The following is a 22,995-nucleotide window of genomic DNA, read 5'->3' on the forward strand; positions in this document are numbered from 1 at the left end:
TAGGTGTTATTCTTTAAATCTAATTCTTTCCGCTTTAATGATTCTCTGTCTTAAGGTCTCGTGCGCCCTTGAAACAGGAATTGAGTTGTTTACCTTCATTTTCCCTTAAAAGAGCCCCCCTCATGTAGTAATTTGTGATCTATGATTTTTATTATGGCTTTGTCTTGTTGTTTTTATAGATTAAAATCCAGTGTGGGTTTTTAGCATTGTATAGTTATCCCTGTGAGTTATGCCGTATTTTATAGTAAAGCTTCAAATTAAAAAATTTGACAAACCTTGAATTAAAAAAGTGTTGATTTAGATTGTCTTCTTTAATAAAACAGGCGTTAGCCTTTATCCAGATTAAAACTGATTTTGAAAATACATTGGATAGCAGATTTTTGTGGAGCCTATATAGCTTATTTCAAATAGAAAAAAATGATGCATTCTCGGTCTAGTCAAAAACCCTAACCAAACTTCTGCAAGCATCGCTTAGTACTTTCGAGCACCTATGTAACAGTCCACAAAAGCTTTTGTATACTGATTATTACAATGCGTTTGAAACACTCCTTATCTGATTCTTAAAATACATAATGAACTCATTGGGTATGATTTTGTTCACTAAGCAATGAGACTGTACAGTATTAATTATGAATTGGGTTTTTCTTCTACCCAGCAATGAACAAGTTCCATAATATAAATAAAAAATGAAATAATATGATTCCATTTAAATTGGAGTTGGGTTGGTGGGGCCCCGAAGTGCCTGGCAGAAGCAGCCTCTGGGACCACACATTGTTCTGTGTTATTCCTGTAAATATCTTTCAGGTTTTCTTCTTTGATCACAAGATTCTCCCCTTCCTCAGCATCTATTTTTGACAATGCAAAACAGGGACTTTTTGGTTTATGTTTATTAGTTTAGGATCTGAATGTTATCTCTAAACTTTAGAAGCTCTCTGATTTCCTGCTTATTTTAATACTCTCTCATATAGGTTATGTTTATTTATATATGTGAGAAAAGACCAAAAGGAGGGATTAGAAATGCTGTGTTACAGAATAATAGTTAAAAGAATGAACTGATCTGTAGTAACCTTTGATTTATCTAATCTGGTCATAACTATGCTGTTTCAAATAAAATAAAGAGTATATTTTAATCAACTATTCATTTCTTATTCAATAAGATAATCTATTTTGATTTAGCATTGCTCTTTTCTAATTATCTGAAACCTTGTCTAATGAAAAGTGTTTGGATTGCTTTGATGTTCATTTTAAGCTCAACCCTTATTATAAATTCACTGCAATCAGATTTCTGCAGTCCTCTATTTTTCTGCTTAATATTTCTTTGAGACCCCTAATATCCCTCTTTTTAATCTCCCATTTTCCCCACAAATAAGAAAAAACAACCTTTCACTCCTATTTACTCACATTGTATCTAGGAGTCAAGCAAGTGGACGGAAAATGCCTGTTCAATCTAGTGATAGGCAGAAGGGTTTGCGTAGGACCCATTTGGTCTGTTAGAGATGATAAAGATGGCCAGTGTGGGTGGAACGTAGTTTGAGAGGGTGAAGGGTGAGTGAGTTTGGGTCAGAGATGGCCAGAGCTGAAACATGTAGGGCTTTTTAAGGCCTGTTTAGAAGTTTGAATTATATTCCAAGAGCAGCAAGAAGTCATTTGTGGCTCTAAACAGAATAGTGATTATCTGATTTATGTTTAAAAATCTCATTCTGGCTTCTTTGTGAATGGTGGGAGCAGGAAGGAGCCAAGAATGGATGCAGGGAAACCGATTAGAAGGCTGTTACAGAATTCCAGGCGAGAAATGATGGTGGCTTAGCTTAGATGGTGGCAGTGGAAGTGGAGGGAAGTGGGCAGTTATGGGATATGTTTTGGAGGTAGAACTGACAAAAGTTGCTAATAAATTGTGTTGAGGGATAGAAGTAAAAAGGAGAAATTGAGGATGACTTCTAGGTTTGGGGTTTGTTCTGTTGGATTGGTGGTGGTAATTTTCCAAGACAGGAAGAACGAGAGGAGAAGAAAATAATGGGAGAGGATAGAATTAAGAGTTCTGTTTTGGTCATCTGAAATTTGAGGTGCTTATTTGACTTCCAAATATATCTGCAATATATAGAGAGTTTGATGAGTTTGGAGCCTGGTGGAGATCGGTCAGGGTTAGAGACGTGATAAGAATTTGGCACTTACCAGGGTACAGATCGTATTTAAAGTCATTGGATATTTGTCATGTTCTGTGACTTATATGTCCTCCCTCTCCTTCCATGTAAAATTATGCCTACGTTGTGTATTAAAGTTGTGTATTTTAATTATAGTACGTATAATAGTTTGGTACAGTTATCTTGTTTTGGATAAAATATTCTGATTTCTTTTTCCTATTTATGGCTAAATGGTTTAAGGGTATTCATTAACTAGCATTGATATTTAACTGGAGATCTAACAGTTATGTGTTTTGTCTTGTGTGTTTTTTTTGTAGGCAAAGTCATTAATAAAGATTTGCGACATTACCTGAGTCTTCAGTTTCAGAAAGGATCAGTGGACCACAAACTGCAGCAAGTGATTAGAGATAATCTCTATTTGAGAACTATTCCATGTAAGTATGAGATGGAATAAAAGAAATGCAGCCAAAATATCTTTATTTAACTAATCAAATGTCTAGAAATAATTCACTAGAGTATCTCATATGAAATTGTGGAGACTAAGTTGGGGCATTGGAATGAAACAAAAATTGGATAAAGAGAAAAATTTTCAGAAGACTTTTTTTTTTTTTTGCGGTACGTGGGTCTCTCACTGTTGTGGCCTCTCCCGCTGCGGAGCACAGGCTCCGGACGCGCAGGCCCAGCGGCCATGGCTCACGGGCTCAGCCACTCCACGGCATGTGGGATCCCCCCGGACGGGGGCACGAACCCATGTCCCCTGCATCGGCAGGCGGACTCTCAACCACTGCGCCACCAGGGAGGCCCTTCAGAAGACTTTTAAGTGCTTTGTTTTAAAAATAGAAAAACTAGAAGATTCTATATTTTGACTTTTTAAAAAGCCATTAGACTTTAAAATTTTAAGAATATAAATGTACATGTTGCTAACTAGATGTTTTTCCTATAAATCAATTTCTAAAGCCTATGCAGTAAGAAGACTATTTTGCTCTCAATGCCTGTACACTGAGAACAAATATTTTTTATTAATTATTAGGATACTGCTAATTTTAAAATCTGCCTCTTCCCCAAAGGAAAAAAGGAGGAAGCATGCAGTGCCACCTTTGTGGTAATCCGCTTTGAATTTTTATCTAGATGTTGGTGTATCTCTTCTAGTCTTAATAGTTTTCATAGGACCTGATTGTTGTTGTAATGATAGTTTTGGCTTTTCATTGTTTTTTTTAACACACAACAAATCATGTATGCTTGGTTTAACTAGCGTAGGTCTGGGGAAGAATAAAAGCAGTAAACAATAAAAGGGAATAAAAGGACATTCTGGTTTGTTTTACTTTTCAGTATATTTGTAATTCCTTGTGGATACTAGCTTTTATAAGGCCTCTGGAATTCTTGATTTCTTTTTCTTGTTATTTAATCTCACACAATGTCCAGTTCATCACCAAACCTTCCTGATTATGCTTCTTACATACCTATCTCTCTGCACTACCATAGACCCTCACTCTTTCTTACTTGGATTTTAAAAAACAACCACCACAACAACAAGTAGCATTATGTAGTTGCAAAGAGCTAAGTAAAACTGACTTCAAAATCTTGATTCTGACGTTTTACTAGTTGGTTTACTTGGGCAGGTTACTTAATCTTCTTAAGCTTCAGAATCTCCATGTATAAAATGGGAATCATAAGGCTCACCTGATATCATTATTAGAATTAAAGTGAGAACATAAATGTAAACCACTTGGTCTAGAGTAGGTACTCAAGCAGTGTGTGGCCCCTTGCCCCATTCTAACTGTATCCCCTGACTCCAGTGTCACCTCAGTCTAGTCCATCTTTAAAGTGCACGTCTGATTCTTTTCCATTTGTAGTTTATCCTTCAAAACGTCCTGTTGACTGCAAGTCTAGACTCCTTAATATGGTATAAAGTATTTTGTTTTAAAATCTGACTACTTATCTATGATTTCCTCCCATAAATCTACCTTGTCACATTTCAGAATTGCAATTCCTGCCTTCTTTTCTTTGCATTTGCCTGATAAATCTTTGTCCATCTTTTTATTCTTTTATCTTTCTGAATCTCTTTGTTTTACAAATAGTGTTGAACTTTGTAGCCAGTGTGAAAATATATTTATTGATTAGATCGATATCTTTAGTCTCAGTTTTGTCATGTTTTTCTATTTTGTAGCCAATGTGAAACTTTATATTTATTGATGTGATTGATATCTTTAGTCCCAGTTTGGTCATGTTTTTTCTATTTTACCCATGTACAAGTATTTTATATAAAAAGCCTTTCACTATGTAGTCTATTTTATTTGAGCTCTCTTTTTAGGAAGATTTGTATCTTTATTCTACTGGTTATCTCTGTACCTTTATATAATACTCTGTGTTTCTCATCCCTTTTTTTTTGTTCCTACTATGAGTAATATTAAAATTATCTAGTCATTTCTTCTTCCTCCTTACCTCTCCCTCTCCCATCATCTGACTTGAAGTAATATCTTTTTATTCCCAACACATATAAGGTAATCAGCGAGCTCATTCTGCTTTGCATATGCTTTCCTCATTCTGACCGTTTTTTTGATGCTTGATCTGTATCTATATTGGCAATGCAAGCAACCATTATGTATTGTACTCTCTCCTTTATAATCATCGTTTATTCTCCATTCTTTGGGTAGATACATATTTAATCAAGCTACCAACCCTTATGTTGTTGTTTCTTCAATAATTCTGGTTGTCTAAAGCTTGTTGTCTACCAGATTTCCATGAAAGGTTCACAGGATCATTATAGCCGTTTCTCTGTGGCCTTTATACTTTAAAGTTTGTTTGGATGGATATGAAATTTTTGGCTCATAATTTCTTTCCCAGACTATCTTAATTATCTAATTGTTTTCTGGCATAAAGCATTGCTCTTAAAAAAGTCTGAAAACAATCTGATTTTTATCCCCTTATAAGGAACTTGGTATTTTGCCTGCATGGGGTGTCTCAGGGTAGCATTTTTAGTTTCATAGCTCTAGAGCTCCCTCCCTCCTTGTTAAAGCTAGGTAATAAAAATATGTACTTGTACTTTTTGCTGCCCTCTGCCACTTTTACGTGATCTTCTTTTTAACTTACCTCTACTGTCCTAGTTTTGCAGTTTCTCCCCAGTGTGAGGTTTTGCCTTAGAAAGGAGCTCTACGATTTATTTGTTTTAATTCATAGTTTCCAAACAGCTACAGCTACTTCAGATCCTAACAGGAACTCCTAACTTAAAATTGAACTGCCCAGAACACTTCCAAGAATCTAGAAGCCCTGATGCATCAGTAGCAGTTAGCAAACTGAATGGTCACATCTGGTCTCTAAATGTAATTCTTTACTAAAAGATGCCAGATTGGGACTTCCCTGGTGGTCCAGTGGTTAAGAATCCACCAGCCAATGCAGGGGACACGGGTTCAAGCCCTGGTCCGGGAAGAACCCACATGCCGCGGAGCAACTGAGCCTGTGTGCCACAACTACTGAGCCTGCGCTCTAGAGCCTGTGAGCCACAACTCCCGAAGCCCATGTGCCTAGAGCCCATGCTCTGCAACAAGAGAAGCCACCACAATGAGAAGCCTGCACACCACAACAAAGAGTAGCCCCTGCTCGCCACAACTAGAGAAAGCCCATACACAGCAACAAAGACCTAACGCAGCCAAAAATACATAAATAAAAATAAATTAATTATAAAAAAATAAATTAAAAAAAAAGATGCCAGTTCTTCCTGGAGAAAATTCTGATTCTCTGTCTGGGGCAAGGAAAGTACAAGGTGAGCTTGGAATAGCCAATTGTATCAGAAAGTATGCTTAAAAAATTTGGGGGACATATCAGAAGAACATAAAGGAAAAAAAGCCACCTAGATGGGGTGCCCACTGACAAAATCTGAGACAATTTAAACAACAAAATTAATAAGAGAGAAAGAGAGACTTCTACTGTTGTCAGACATTGCACTATAGATAAAACACAACTGTGACCCCTAAGAGAAGAGGAAAGGAGACTGCACACAGAGGAGTCCTGTAATTTCCTCAGCTTTCTTCCTGGAGGCACTTTTGAGGCTACAGCACAGTAAGGAAGAGCCCAGGCAGAGTTTAGCAGACTCTTGAGTTGAGGGGACATATGAAATATGAGTTCAAGAAGTCTGAGGTGTTTGGAATTTGTAAGACAGGGTGTCAGAGAGGAAAGAACTATGAAGAAAAGGAGTTCAGGCAAACTGCATAGGTGCCTCCTTGGGTCTATTGCTGAATACTAAGCTGAGAATGTGTAGGATGAGACTTCACATAGCAGGGCAGAGAACTCTCTGTGAGCTGTAAGAGTAACAATACCAGAGCTTATACAGGACCAAGAGAAATTTGAGTTCTAACCAGATTGAGTGGAGAGACCCCGTAAGGGTCATGGCTTACTAGTAGGGTTAAAATGACCATAGATTAAGCTCCTTGAGGCCCATTTTAACAAAATTAAATTTAAAAAGTCCCAAAAGGATCAAGTGAATATGCATGTAACTTAACTGTTAGTAACAATAAAGGAAAGGAGGGAGGGGGGGAAAAGGGAATAATCCACACTCTTTAAAGGAAGTCAACAAAATCTGGACACTGAATAACATAATATTCACAATGTCCAGTGTCTAATAAAAAAGTACTAGGCATACAAAAAAACAAGGAAATGTGACCCATAAGAGAAAAGTGAGCTGATTAAAGAAAAGAATAATAATTTTAAAAAAACCAGAAGGGACACAGATAATGACCATACCAAGAATTTTAAAGTTATCGTAAATATGCTCAAGGATTTAAAGGACAATATGAACAGAATAAAGAGAAAACAAGATGTATACTTTTAAAAAGAACTTAATGGAACTTCAGAAATTCACTGGATGGGCTTAACAGCAGATTAGGAACTGCAAAAGAAAAGATCAGTGAACTTGAAGACTTAGCAATATAAACTAATCAAACAAACATGGAGAGGAAAAAAAGTAAAACAGTGAACTTTTTAAAAGCAACCAAATAGTGAGAGAGACAGAGAGACTTCTACCTTTGCAACGAAGGACTAACTGGTACTGGATTTACCGTCTTATCATAAACAACCAGAAATTGGGCAAGATATCTATAACAGCTGTTTTCAGACATTAGATTATAAGCAGAACAGGACTGTGATCTGCTCATACTGACCTATGGCACACTATCAAGCCAAAGTGGGGGAAGCAGAAAAAATATTTGAAGAAATAGTGGAAATATTTGAAATATTGAAATATTTGCAAATTCAATGGAAACTATAAACCCATAGATCAAAGAATCTCAACAAACCCCAAGAAGAAGAAACCTTTTAAAAAAAAAAAAAAAGATCAACGTACATAATAATCTAATTGCGGAAAATCAGTGATAAAGAGAAAATGTGAAAGGCAGACAGAAAAAGAGGTACATGCGGGGAATATAGAATGACTGCAGAGTTATTAACAGAAACAGTACAAACTGGAAGTCAGTCAAATGTCATCTTTAAGATGCTGGAAAGAAAAAATGCCAACTATATAAAGTAAAAATATCCTTAAAAATAAAGAGAAATAAAGAAATTTTTGAGACAAAAAAGGATGAGGGAATTTTTCTCTAGCAGACTTGTACTATAAGAAATAGTAAAGGAAATTCTTTAGGTGGAATGGAAATGATACCAGAATGAGAACTAAAAGGAAAATAGAAAAAACTTCATAATTATAGTTCAAGATTTCAATACCTACTTTAGAAAAAGTAAGCAAAAAATCAACAAGATTATAACATGAATAACACTTTCAACCAACTTGACCTAATTGTTATTTGTTAGAGCATACTACCCAATAACATAAGGATATACATTCTTTTCTAGTGCACGTGGAACATTTACAAATATAGACCATATTCTGGACCATAAAACAAGACTCAGTAAATTTAAGAGGATTTAAATCGTACAAAATATGTTCTCTGATCATAATGGAATTAAATTAGAAATCATTTATAGAAACATAACTGGAAAATCTCCAAATATTTGGAAATTAAATAGCACACTTCTAACTAGTGAGTGAAAGAATAAGCCACAAGGAAAATTACACAGTATCACACATATCAATACAACATATCAATTTGTGGGACGTTGCTAGAGCAGTACTTAGAGGGAAATTTATAGTATTAAAAACTTATATTAGAAAATAATAAAGATCTCAATCAATGATCTAAATTTCTACCCTAAGAAGAGCAAAGTAAACCCAAATTAAGTAGCAGGAAGGAAATAATAAAGATAAGAGCAGAAATTAATAAAATAGAAAAGAGAAATGATAGAGAAAAATCTGTGAAATCCAAAGCTGCTTCTTTCAGATTAATAAAAGTGATAAACAACAATGTTGAGAATGGGAAAGGTGGCATCACTGAAAATCCTACAGATGTTAAGTGGATAATAAGGAATATGCTAAACAACTTTATACCAATAAACTCAACAACTCAGATGAAATGGATAAATTCCTTGGAAGACAAAAACTATCAATGCTCACTCAAGAAAAACTAGATGAACTGAACAGCCCTCTATCTATTAAAGAAATTAAATTTGTAGTTTGTAACTTGCCCAAAGGGAAAACTTCAGGCCCAGATGGTACTGGTGAATTGTTCCAAATATTTAAAGAAGAAATAATGCCAATTCTACATAACCTTTTCTGAAAATTACAACAGTTCCCAACCTCACTCTGATCTGAGCATTATCCTGATTCTAAAGTGAGATAAAAACTAGATCAAAATTTTTCATGAACACAGACTCAAAATCTTTTAAATATTTTAGCAAATCAATATATAGCAATAGAGAAAAAAGATAACACACTATGACCAAATGGGATTTGTCCGAGGAATGCAAGGTTGGTATAACATTTGAAGATTAATATAGTAACAGACTAGAAAAGACATGTGATCTTCTCAATAGGTGCTGAAAAAACATTTGACAAAGTCCAACACTAGTTCATGATAGAATCTCTCAGAACACTAGTCTGCCTGTTTATTACTCACTGCCTCTTGGCTTCAAATCTGCTCTTTTTGCCTGCTTAAGATACTGTCACATTTTTCCCTTACCACCTGACACAATGTTAAGCTTCCTCCGTAGAGTGTGCAGGAACGATACTAGAAAGAAGAGGCTTCTTTTCCTGGTTCCAGTGTGTCTTTTTCTTTTTGCTTCTGCCTGCAAAAAGATACTCAGTAAGTTTTAGCAGCACTCTACCAGTCAGCTACCTAGTGGCAAGTTCAGTAGTGCACCTGGGCAGGTGTGGGGAGGGGGATGAGGGGGAGGGGTGGGGGTGGGGGGAGTCCCAGCAGCAAGTTCAGGAACACCCTCATAGGTGGCTTCATGAGTTCCACCAATGCACCAGCTGAATTCCTCCCAGTTTCCTGATGAGTTCTGTGGGGACCCCAGCAGGCTTCCCAGATTTCAGCAATATCTCTTTGTAAGTGTTTTCCAGTGGGTTTCTAGCAAGCCTAGCCAGTGTCCCAGCTGGTTTTCTAGTAAGTCCAAAACACCCCCTACATCATCCCTACCACTCAAGGCAGCTTGTTGGTGAATTTTATTGGTACTCCAGCAGACAGTTCCCTGCCCACCAGCCTCAGCCTACTGATTGTGAACCAGCCCTGTCCCAAGGCAACCCAGTAAACTTCTCTACCATCCAGTGGGCTGCTACACACCTTCTCCAGCAAGGTCTGAATCCCAGACTTTGAGAGCATCTCTTCGAGGATGGTACTCTTTAGAGTTCTCTTTTATTCCCTCTTAGTTAATTCTTTATAAATAGTTGATAGTTCTTTACATTAAGCTGTCCTTGTTCAAGTTACCATCTAGTTTCTTGCTCCTCTTTGGACCCTGGCTGATACAGAATTGGTACTGGTGGTAGTTCCAGGAGACAAACCCTCCAAGAAGGGATTTTAGGATTGGTTTTGGTTGTGTACTTCGGCTTGAGCCCAGAGCCAGATTCCTTCCAGTGGGAAGTAGGTTGCTGGTAATTCGTGACAAGTGGCATCACAATTTAATCATAGTATAACCTGTGGCTGATTGTGATGAAGTACCAGCTGAGCCAAGTACCTTGGGACCCAACTGACTGCTACACTTGACCGTCATAGCAGTAATAATGGCTATAAACACTGAGGTATGGGATGGATTCTCCTGAGTGCACCAAGCAGTTAAAGAGAGAAAATGACAATATAAAATCAAATGGTTTATTATTATTAGAAACTAATATAACAAGATTTTAATAACACTTTTAAATGATCTCAACCCGATACAGCCATTTGCTAACAGAAAACCTTAAAATAAGGGAACATTAACACAAAGTAAATGCCAAATAAAAATCATCGAAAAATTTGAAAAGTAATACCATACATACTTAATATTTGAATTTTTCACTCCTGAAAGAAATGAAAATTTAAAGCACACAAAGTATCAATTGCATTATCTGATGGTCTTAATTTTTGTTTGGTAACAAATATTCAGACATAGAAAAAAATATATTTCATTTTGCATTGACATTCATAGAATTGTTGAGTATATCCAAAAGCATCTTCAAATTGGGTGTTAGCCATTGGTCATTCATATAAGCTTGTTTCCTTTTTTTTTGTTCACGACCCACTGTTCTTTTTTTTTTTTTAATCATCTTTATTGGAGTATAACTGCTTTACAATATTGTGTTAGTTTCTGCTGTGTAACAAAGTGAATCAGCTATACATATACATATATCCCCATTATCTCCTCCCTCTTGCTTCTCCTTCCCACCCTCCCTATCCCACCCCTCTAGGTGGACACAAAGCACCGAGCTGATCTCCCTATGCTATGCGGCTGGTTCCCACTAGCTATCTATTTTACATATGGTAGTGTATATATGTCCATGCCTCTCTCTCACTTTGTCCCAGCTTACCCTTCTTCCTCCCCATGCCCTCATGTCCGTTCTCTACATCTGCGTCTTTATTCCTGTCCTGCCCCTAGGTTCCTCAGAACCATTTTTTTTTTTAGATTCCATATATATGTGTTAGCATATGGTATTTGTTTTTCTCTTTCTGACTTACTTCACTCTGTATGACAGTCTCTAGGTCCATCCACCTCACTACAAATAACTCAATTTTGTTTCCTTTTATGGCCGAGTAATATTCCATTGTATATATGTGCCATATCTTCTTTATCCATTCATCCAATGATGGACACGTAGGTTGCTTCCATGTCCTGGCTATTGTAAATAGAGCTGCAATGAACATTGTGGTACACGACTCCTTTTGAATTATGGTTTTCTCAGGGTATATGCCCAGTAGTGGGATTGCTGGGTCATATGGTAGTTCTATTTGTAGTTTTTTAAGGAACCTCCATACTGTTCTCCATAGTGGCTGTATCAATTTACATTCCCACCAACAGTGTGAGAGGGTTCTCTTTTCTCCACACCCTCTCCATAATTTACTGTTTGTAGACTTTTTGATGCTGGTCATTCTGACCCATGTGAGGTGATACCTCATTGTAGTTTTGACTTGCATTTCTCTAATGATTAATGATGTTGAGCATCCTTTCATGTGTTTGTTGGCAATTTGTATATCTTCTTTGGAGAAATGTTTATTTAGGTCTTCTGCCCATTTTTGGATCGGGTTGTTTGTTTTTTTTGATATTGAGCTGCATGAGCTGCTTGTATATTTTGGAGATTAATCCTTTGTCAGTTGCTTCATTTGCAAATATTTTCTCCCATTCTGAGGGTTGTCTTTTTGTCTTGTTTATGGTTTCCTTTGCTGTGCAAAAGCTTTGAAGTTTCATTAGGTCCATTTGTTTATTTTTGTTTTTATTTCTATTTCTCTAGGATTGTTTCCTTTTTTAATGATGAAAATATTTTTTCTTGCCCTGATTTTGTTTTTGCCATTGAAATCTATATTGCTTTTACTTCAGATTTTAGACCAGTTTCTGATTTCAGGTTGAAGTGTTCTGCAACAACATTCACTTCTTGCATTTCTTCTCTTCGAGTATTTACAAAGCACTGAAACTCACAGCTAATATCAAATGGTGAAAAATTCAGGAGAACTTTGTTGGATAGTGTTCAGGTGACATTCAGATCTCCCAACCAATGTCAAAAACATTACACAGAATCATATAATGAAACTGACAATTTAAGGTCTTATCTAGCCTTCAAAACTTGTAATATTTTTGGAACATCACTCACAGGATTTATATATATAAACTTATTAACATTATATTTGCAAGAACAACCCACCATTAGCAGCAGAGCCCTGACTACACACTTGCTGCATGGGAACAGCTGCAGGTATGACTGACTGAGTAGATTGTGACTGCTGCTCTCCTCCAGGCTTCTGCCCTAGTCCCTGAAAATATCGGCTTTAACATTTGATTCTACTTTTCAGTGTTTCTTGCTCTTACTTTCAGTCGAAACCAGTAACATCTCTATCTCAAATTATTACGCTTTAATTCTCACAGCAGAACTGTAATACCTTTTGTTCCCTCATTTTCCCCATCAACTGATTTTTCTTGGGATTTAGGAAAAGCAGATTTGCCGAGAAGCTCCAGAAAGGAATTCCTACATGGAAACTATAATGTAAATCAACTATAGCTCTCATATATTGTTGGTGGGAATGCAAAGTAGTGCATCTACTTTGGGACTTTTTCTTATAAAGTTAAACATACACTTATCATATGACCCAGCAATTCTACTTCTAGGTATTAACCTAACATAAATTTAAATATAAATCTACCCAAAGACTTGTAAATTTACAGCTTTATTTATAGTACTGTCTTAAATCTGGAAACAACCCAAATGTCCACCAATGGTGAATGCATAATCAAATTTTGGTATATCTATACAGTGGAATACACCTCAGTGATAAAAGGATATTTAACAACAAACTGGATGAATCTCAAAAGTGTCATACAGAATGAAAGAAGCCAGACACAAACCACTACTGAAATCAAATTAATGTATGATTTCATTTATATGAGATTCTGTTAAAGGCAAAACTATCGTGACGACAGATCAGTGGCTGCCACAGGGTGGGAGACTGCAAAAGGGCACAAGGAGACTTTTGGGGGCAATGGTTCCCAAAATTCATAGAACTGTACTGTTAGAATTAGTGACTTTTATTATAGGTAAATTATATCATGATAAAGTGGCCAAATAAACTCCCCCAATTATATTCTTTTATATTATCAACAATTAGAAAATGAAAATTTACAAAAAGATATCATGTATAGCATAAAAATATTTGAAATACCTAGAAATTAATCTAAATAAGTATAAAGTGTAAAGATCTCTATAAGGTCAAATTAAGGGACATTAAGGAAGATCTAAATATATTGAGATCTAAATATATTGAAGATCTAAATATATTGGCATTCTTGTTCATGGATTAAAGACTCGATATGGTGAAGATATCAGGTCTCCTCAAATTGATTAATAGATTCCATAAAAATCCCAGCATTTTTGGCCTGATTCCAGAAGTTATATAGAAAGGCTATGAATAGAAAAAACAAGGTAAGTGGAATTGCTCTGCTATATCTCAAGATTTATCGTGGCAGTATAATAATTACAACACTGTGATAATGGTGCAGGAATGGTCAGTGGATAAACGGGATGTAATAGAAAGCCCAGTGATAGACACCCAGTCTTATATGGGTGTTTCTATATAAGATTCCCGTGACAGAAGTGCCATGGCTGATCAGGGAGGAAAATAATTGACTTTTCAATAAATCTTGTTGAACAACATTTGGAAAGAAAAGGAAATTGGACTACTACCTCCCATCAAGTCCAAAAAAAAATGTTTTAGTACATTAAAGTATAGATATGAAAGGCATATGAAAGGCAAGGCTGTAATGCTTTTCAAAAAGAATATGGAATATCTCCATGGCCTTGGAAAGGATTTCTTCAACAAGACACAAAAGCCATTAGCTATAAAGGAAAGGACTGATAAATTTGACTACATTAAAATGAAAAACTTCTGTCATCAAAGGGCCATTTATAAAAAAAAAAATGAAAAGAAATCACAGAGTGGGAGAAGATACTGTCTGTTCTGCAACATTTGTTTCAATAATGCAGGTAAGTTCATATGTGATTGGTAAGTAGGTAGGAGAATGATGTCGACTGAACCAAGGTAATATTGGTTCTTATTTCATTTGCCCCAGCGAATGTTTTGTATCATCAAGTAAACACAGAATATACAAACATAGCTGAATGTTGTATCTACTATGTATGATGCCTATTCACCTCAATTTCGCCTCTTTTCTCAATTTGAACTTGTGCTTTATCTTAAAATTGTTGATTGCACCTTTTGCCTTATCTTCGTTATTCAGTAGCCTCAACCCTCCATGTACCCCTTTCTGTCAAGCTACCTTTTCCTTTCATTTCTTTTTTTTCTTATTGTTTTTAAAGACAAAGTATTTTATTTACTCTAGTATTTTTTTATTAGGAATATAACATATCTTTTAAACTGTACTAATATTTTTCATTGGGATTATTACTGATTTTACCAAGTGCTCTGTTTACAAAGTTGCAATAAGTTTTCAGAGATCAACCCTATCCTGTTTTCTCCATAATCTTCTCTTATTTTTGGTGCATGATTTTGCAGAAAGCACTCTCTGAAGAAAGCATATTTCACATTTTAGCAGAAATACCTCATCTGCAACACATATACCTGGGAAAAGGTGCAGTGCTTCAATACTGACACAATTATTTCACATTTTAACCTCTCTACAATTGGAACACATCTTACAATACATGAAATCTTTCAATTATAATTGCCAGTTTTTTTTTTATTTTTTAGGGATAAAATAATGGTGCATTTTAGAAGCTGTTGATTACTTAGATTTGATGAAGTAATGTAGTATCCAGAATGTAAAGAACTACAATTTTAAAAAGGCAGGCAACCCAGTAGAGAAATGGCAAAAGACTTGAACAGCCACTTCACAACAGAAGAAATCTCTGTGGCTAGTAAATATATGAAAAAGAATGTTTAATCTCATAAGGCAGCTGCACATTAAATACAGAGTGAGATGCCTTTACATACTTAGCATGTTGGCAGAAGTTTAAAAACCTGATGACAAATATTGATGTGGACACAAAAGGATGCATATGATTTCCTTCATATGAAGTTACAAAACAGGCAACACTAAGCTGTGTTGCTCAGAAATGCATTACTTAGTTGGTAAAAACATTTTTAAAAGGAAAGGAAATCATCACAAATGTCAAGATGGTGGTGACTTTGGGGGTGGAGGGAGGGAGAGATTTATGATTAGAGGCACACAAGGGGGCTTTTGGCACCCTGGTAATGTTCTGTTTCTTCACCTGGATGAGTTTGCTTTATTATTACTTGTTAAACTTTATACATATATATGTTTTATGTGCTTTTCTGTATATTTCAGAATAAAGCAAAAAGGAGGGAGGGATCAGTTATATCAAAGGTTGTTGATTGGCCAAGTAACGTGAGGACTGAGACTTGACCATTGGGTTAAGCAAAGTGGAGACTGCTGATGCACATAACAAATTGTCTCAGTGGGAGTGGTTGGGGCAGTGATCTGATTGGAATGGGCCCACGAGAGAATGAGAGGAGAGGAATTGGAGACTGAGTAAGCAGAACTTGGAGGAATTTTTATGTAAAAAGGAGAAATATAGTGTTGACTGGAGGGGATGTACAAAGCTTTACATTAAACATAGAGAGTATCAGGAGAATAGAAAGGTAAAATTTCTGGAATGCTGATGGCAATGTGGTAGGGTAGGGGAAGGTAGAGAATTTTTTATGTGTATGAGAGTACATGTTTTGAGGGGGAAGAAGTGAAAATTTATAATACGTTTGTAAAAAGAATGAACATTAAAGCTACTTTGTGAATCTTGGAAATATATATGTTGGAATCACACATAACATTTTATGTCTGTTAATGGAAAGAATCATGAACACCATCTTGCTCAATGCCACATTGCAGAAAGAGAACAAAGCCCAGAGGGATTAAGTGCTTGCTTGAAATTGTACCATTAATAATCATCCCAGACTAAAACGCAGAGTTGCTCCTGCCCCTCGGGTCAGTGCTTTTTTAAATAGTATTATCTATAATATGGTTTGCTCTTAAATTGGGTTTTATGTAGTCATTATGTTTTATAGTAGAGTTTATTTAGATAATATTTAAATTAGCCTCTGCTGCATAACAGACTACCCTAGAACTTAATGGCTTAAAACAACCATCATGTATTATTTCTCATGATTTCATGGGTTGGCTGAGCTCAGCTGGGCCCACTCATGTTGCTGTAGTCACTGGAGGCTCAGCTGGGGTTGGAAGGGCTAAACTGGCCTTACTGACGTGCCTGGGGCCTTGGTGCTGTTTGTTGGTTGGGACTCTCGGCTGGACATGTGTACATGGTGGTGGGACTATTCCAAGGAGGCAAAGATGGAAACCTAGACTCCTGAACTTGCACAGCATCACGTTAAATTATTCAGAGCAAGCTATAGTCCAGTCCAGATACAAGAGGTGAGGCAACAGGCCCCATCTCTTGATGGGAGGAGGTGCAAAATATGTGGCCATGTTTTTCCATCTATCACAGCTGCTAATCATAAATTTAATTGCTGAATTTATTTTCTAATGTTAACTTTTACTTAATATGGAACTAAAAGCTGTTGATTTGGGGAATCTAACAATGTAATTTTAGTCAGTATATGAGAAACAAAAATTTGATAATGAAAAAATGTTAAGAAAAAGGGAAGTTATGTTTTCCTAATTAATTTCATATCCTGTGTGATGTAAGACAAAGAAATGCTCAATTTTATAAAAAGCTGGGTAAAAATAAGGGAAAAATTCATTGATTACAGTCTTTATTGCTTAGAATGTTGGCTTAATCATTATTTTCTGAGATCATCACCATTAATATTTTATCATCATCATTGTGGGTTTTTTTCACATGTTACAAAATGTAATAGAATGTAATGCCACTAAAAAGTAAAAGCAATTAATAGTTTCCCGTGAATTTATAATAATGTTAACATATTGCCAGGCCCTGTGCTAATTACGTTTGTAAAATTTCACTTAATTTATTTGACAGCTCTCTATATTGAGTACCTACTGTGGTTCTTACATGGTGCCAAGACTTGGGGCTATTGCTCTGAACCAAGTAGACGTGGTCCCTGCATATTGCCATACCCTAGATGGGAATCAAGGAAGGTTCTCTAAAGAAGCTTTCTAGGCCAGGACCTGAAGGATGAGTAGGAGTTAGCTGAGGTAAGAGAGAAAGGGAATAGGAAGTCTTCCAAGGAAAAGAATGGCTTGGACAAAGGCCTTGGAGTTAAGCGAGTGCAAGGAAGATTAAAAGAACTGGGGAAAAAAAAATCTATTATGACTAAAGCCTAGAATGTGAAAGGCGTGAGGCAAGAAAGAAGCTGAAGAGGTAGCGTCTGGATTTTATGCCAGGATCATGGGAACCATTGATGGGTTTGGAGGTTTTTCGCTCAAGATTGTTTTAGAAAAGTCACTGGCTGCAGTTTGGGTAAGGGGTGTAGCCAGGGAGAAGAAAGGGTTGACCCTGGGAGGCCACAATACAGGCCATAGATAATGATATGAATTAAGTGAGTGTGAGAATGAAGACAAGTATATAAATCCTACAGGTATTTAGGAGATGGAATCAACCAAATTTGGTGACTGGATGTAGAGCAGAGGGAATAACCCAAGGTGACTGACAGATTTCTGGCTTGGAGTGCTATTAGCAAATAGGGAGCATAAATAGAGGAATAGGCTTGGGAAGGCATCCTTGGCAGGACAATATCCCAACCCTATTTCCAGGCTAAGTACCTGGATCTCTTTTTTGTATTCTCTAGTATTTGAAATATTTCCAATATCAGTTGAAAAAAATATTGATTCTTGTTCAGTGAAATTCAGTAAAATATAGCAATGCTGCCATAACCTGAATTTATATCTTGGACCTGAAAAACATTTTACTTTGGCATTAATTCCTTAATAGATAGAAATTTAGTGCTCTGTTGCTGTAGTGAATTTCATTAAGCAATTTACTGCTTAATGTTTTGAAATTACTTGAAGAGAATAATGGCTAAGAAGCAATATGTGAATTCCTATCTTAAGCCCTAAGCCCTTTATTCACTAGTCTAAAATAATTTCATAATTGATACTTGTTCAAGTTTTTTAAATGGAGCTCAGTAAAGAGTTTTTAAAAGTTGTTTTTCTTTTTTTATTGTCCTTTAGTAAGTAGAATGTTAGTTTACATTTATGCTAAGGAAGTAAAAATATGTAAGGTAGCTACATGAAAATGAAGCCTATCCTTGGTGGACTTATCTCTCCTTCAAATGTTAAGTAATAATAATTGAGGTTTAAAAGAAGAATTAACTGTTGTGTCTTGGAAAGTTAAGTTTTCTTGGACACTAACATTTTAATCTTTGTAATTTTGAATTTCATAGCCATCTGTAGCTTTTATTAAAGTATATTTACTCATCCTACATTATTTATTGTCCTACTTTCACCTAGGAATGTTAATTTGCCTAAAATTCTCTGATCATCACTCTAGAAGATACAATATATTCAATAGTCTGTTTCCCATGTGTTCTCTATAAAGTGAATTTTCTATTATTCTCAATGTTTTATAAGTTTAAAAGCACTTTACAACCTATTTTTTTCTTGTTGTTTTTTTTTTTTTCCTTAGGCACTACAAGGGCCCCCAGGGATGGGGAAGTACCAGGGGTGGACTATAATTTCATTTCTGTTGAACAGTTCAAAGCACTGGAAGAGAGTGGAGCATTATTAGAAAGTGGAACGTATGATGGTATGTCCTCAAATATTGACAACAGCAACCCAGAAAACTATCTGATTGATTGGAATTATTTCAGAGGGAATTTGGTCAGTAAAATACCATTTTTTAAAAGTTTTTTCTATCAGTCTTTGGGAGATTTTTCTTTTGATTAGGCTATTTGTAATTTACTAATTAAAATGGGATTAAACAATAAGCAAACACATTCTATATTATAAAGTTGATTGTGAACAATATACTAAAATCATTCAAGCTGGCCAGTATGCATATTTCAGTGGTAATTCACATTCATCATATGAACTCAACAAGTATTTGTGAGTTCTATTTGTGGTTGGAAATAAAAATACTGTACAATTTTTAAAATCTATTTATACCTTGCCTCTCTTGGAGAAAAGAGAATATAGATTTGAGGAGGAAAATAACAAAGACAGAAAAATTGGTTTTCTTTTCATAACTCTTTACTCACTTGATTCTAGGAAGTACTGATTTAAGATCAATTTCAACTTTTAAATGATTCTTTGTTAGATCTTTTTATTTTTTATCTAACTCTTCCCTGGCAAGCTTATGTACTCCCAGAGCACCCGGTACTTTTCCATCATTGCTTTATCAGCTATTATAATTGCCTTTTTCAAAAGCTCTGTGAAAGCAGATATCATGTCTTTCTTACTCAATATTATCTTCAATGCCTAGAGATGGTGTTCAATAAGTATCTAACCATGAATTCAGCATATCCAAATATGCCTTTGTGCTCTATCCAAAAGAATAATTTCTCTCTTTAGCTGTACCAAGAGCTCAAAACAGAGGAGTCTTCATTTACTTCTTTCTTTTTCTCACAGTTTTCATCTAGTGTGTTACCAAATCTAGTCATTTCTTCCTTTGTAGCAGCTTTTGCACTGCCTTCTTTTTTTTTTTTTTGATTTACAATGTTGTGTTAGTTTCAGGTGTACTTCTTTTTTTAACATTTTTATTGGAGTATAATTGCTTTACAATGGTGTGTTAGTTTCTGCTTTATAACAAAGTGAATCAGTAATACATATACATATGTTCCCATATCTCTTCCCTCTTGCGTCTCCCTCCCTCCCACCCTCCCTATCCCACGCCTCTAAGTGGTCACAAACCACCGAGCTGATCTCCCTGTGCTGTGTGGCTGCTTCCCACTAGCTATCTATTTTATGTTTGGTAGTGTATATATGTCCATGCCTCTCTCTCACTTTGTCACAGCTTACCCTTCCCCCTCCCCATATCCTCAAGTCCATTCTCTAGTAGGTCTGTGTCTTTATTTCCATCTTACCCCTAGGTTCTTCATGATCTTTTTTTTTTTTTTTCTTAGATTCCATATATATGTGTTAGCATACAGTATATGTTTTTCTCTTTCTGACTTACTTCACTCTGTATGACAGACTCTAGGTCCATCCACCTCACTACAAATATCTCAATTTCATTTCTTTTTATGGCTGAGTAATATGCCATTATATATATGTGCCACATCTTCTTTACCCATTCATCCGATGCTGGACACTTAGGTTGCTTCCATGTCCTGGCACATGATTCTTTCTGAATTATAGTTTTCTCAGGGTATATGCCCAGTAGTGGGATTGCTGGGTCATATGGTAATTCTATTTGTAGTTTTTTAAGGAACCTTCATACTGTTCTCCATAGTGGCTGTATCAATTTACATTCCCACCAACAGTGCAAGAGTGTTCCCTTTTCTCCACACCCTCTCCAGCATTTATTGTTTCTAGATTTTTTGATGATGGCCATTCTGACTGGTGTGAGATGATATCTCATTGTAGTTTTGATTTGCATTTCTCTAATGATTAATGATGTTGAGCATTCTTTCATGTGTTTGTTGGCAGTCTGTATATCTTCTTTGGAGTAATGTCTATTTAGGTGTTCTGCCCATTTTTGGATTGGGTTGTTTGTTTTTTTGTTATTGAGCTGCATGAACTGCTTGTAAATCTTGGAGATTAATCCTTTGTCAGTTGCTTCATTTGCAAATATTTTCTCCCATTCTGAGGGTTGTCTTTTTGTCTTGTTTATGGTTTCCTTTGCTGTGCAAAAGCTTTGAAGTTTCATTAGGTCCCATTTGTTTATTTTTGTTCTTATTCCCATTTCTCTAGGAGGTGGGTCAAAAAGGATCTTGCTGTCATTTATGTCATATAGTGTTCTACCTGTGTTTTCCTCTAAGAGTTTGATAGTTTCTGGCCTTACATTTAGGTCTTTAATCCATTTTGAGTTTATTTTTGTGTATGGCGTTAGGAAGTATTCTAATTTCATTCTTTTACATACAGCTGTCCAGTTTTCCCAGCACCACTTATTGAAGAGGCTGTCCTTTCTCCACTGTATATTCTTGTCTTCTTTATCAAAGATAAGGTGACCATATGTGTGTGGGTTTATCTCTGAGCTTTCTATCCTGTTCCATTGATCTATATTTCTGTTTTTGTGCCAGTACCATACTGTCTTGATTACTGTAGCTTTGTTGTATAGTCTGAAGTCAGGGAGCCTGATTCCTCCAGCTCCATTTTTTGTTCTCACGATTGCTTTGGCAATTTGGGGTCTTTTGTGTTTCCATACAAATTGTGAAATTTTTTGTTCTAGTTCTGTGAAAAATGCCAGTGGTAGTTTGATAGGGATTGCATTGAATCTGTAGATTGCTTTGGGTAGTAGAGTCATTTTCACAATGTTGATTCTTCCAATCTAAGAACATGGTATATCTCTCCATCTCTTTGTATCATCTTTAATTTCTTTCATCAGTGTCTTATAATTTTCTGCATACAGGTTTTTTTTGTCTCCTTAGGTACGTTTATTCCTAGATATTTTATTCTTTTTGTTGCAATGGTAAATGGGAGTGTTTTCTTAATTTCACTTTCAGATTTTTCATCATTAGTGTATAGGAATGCAAGAGATTTCTGCGCCTTAATTTTATATCCTGCTACTTTACCAAATTCATTGATTAGCTCTAGTAGTTTCCTGGTAGCATCTTTAGGATTCTCTATGTATAGTATCATTTCATCTGCAAACAGTGACATCTTTACTTCTTCTTTTCTGATTTGGATTCCTTTTATTTCTTTTTATTCTCTGATTGCTGTGGCTAAAACTGTCAAAACCATGTTGAATAAGAGTTGTGAGAGTGGGCAACCTTGTCTTGTTCCTGATCTTAGTGGAAATGCTTTCAGTTTTTCACCATAGAGGATGATGTAGGCTGTGGGTTTGTCATATATGGCCTTTATTATGTTGAGGAAAGTTCCCTCTATGCCTACTTTCTGCAGGTTTATATCATTAATGAGTGTTGAATTTTGTCAGAAGCTTTTTCTGCATCTATTGAGATGATCATATGGTTTTTCTTCTTCAATTTGTTAACATGGTGTATCACGTTGATTTATTTGCGTATATTGAAGAATCCTTGCATTCCTGGAATAAACCCCACTTGATCATGGTGTATGATCCTTTTAATGTGCTGTTGGATTCTGTTTGCTAGTATTTTGTTGAGGATTTTTGCATCTATGTTTATCAGTGATATTGGCCTGTAGTTTTCTACTGCCTTTCTTTTTACTATCATCACCTCATTGTAGGCTCACTGGACTAGCTCATGCTGGCTGTCGCAGTTGATCTCATTTGTTCCAGTGTCTTCCCTCTCACCAGTCCCCCCCTGCTCGTTGCTACTATGCTAGTCCTCCTCAAGTGCAGTTCTGGTCATATCTCTCTCCTTCAGAATCTTTAATGATTTCCTTTTGCCTGCTAAGTTTGACCCAGCCACCCTTTCTGGGCCTAGCTCCCATGACTCATTCATTCATTTATTAATTTATTTGATCCTTCTTTCATACTATGTGCCAAGCACTATCAGCGGGGCTAGAGATGCTGTGCTGAGCAATATTGAAATGATACTGCCTTCATAAATCCTGTATCTTAGTGGGAAGGCAGTCAAAAAACAAACAAAATAACCCAATCGAGATGTTATGAAGGAAAGGAAACAAAAACAAGGGATTTAAAGGAAATAATAGGAATATCTTATTTAGATAAGATGGCCAGTGGAGACTTTTCAGAGGAAATGACAGCCGCTTATTTTTTATTTTTATGCAAATAGCCTGCTCTCCTTCACCTCCCTCCTACAGG

At 36.0% G+C, this 22,995-nt stretch overlaps 1 protein-coding gene across 2 annotated transcripts in view; it reads left to right on the forward strand.

The window, feature by feature from the left end:
• The window catches only part of MAGI3 (membrane associated guanylate kinase, WW and PDZ domain containing 3), a 275,101-nt gene that overhangs the window by 170,976 nt on the left and 81,130 nt on the right, over nucleotides 1–22,995 (forward strand). For both annotated transcript variants that reach the window (XM_065893665.1, XM_065893673.1), the window contains exons 2-3: nucleotides 2,459–2,575; nucleotides 18,778–18,897. In XM_065893665.1, coding sequence (XP_065749737.1) covers nucleotides 2,459–2,575; nucleotides 18,778–18,897 — 237 coding nt within the window. The remainder of the gene's footprint in view (nucleotides 1–2,458; nucleotides 2,576–18,777; nucleotides 18,898–22,995) is intronic.

This window comes from Phocoena phocoena, chromosome 1 (assembly GCF_963924675.1).
Source record: "Phocoena phocoena chromosome 1, mPhoPho1.1, whole genome shotgun sequence".
Classification (NCBI taxonomy): Eukaryota; Metazoa; Chordata; class Mammalia; order Artiodactyla; family Phocoenidae; genus Phocoena; species Phocoena phocoena.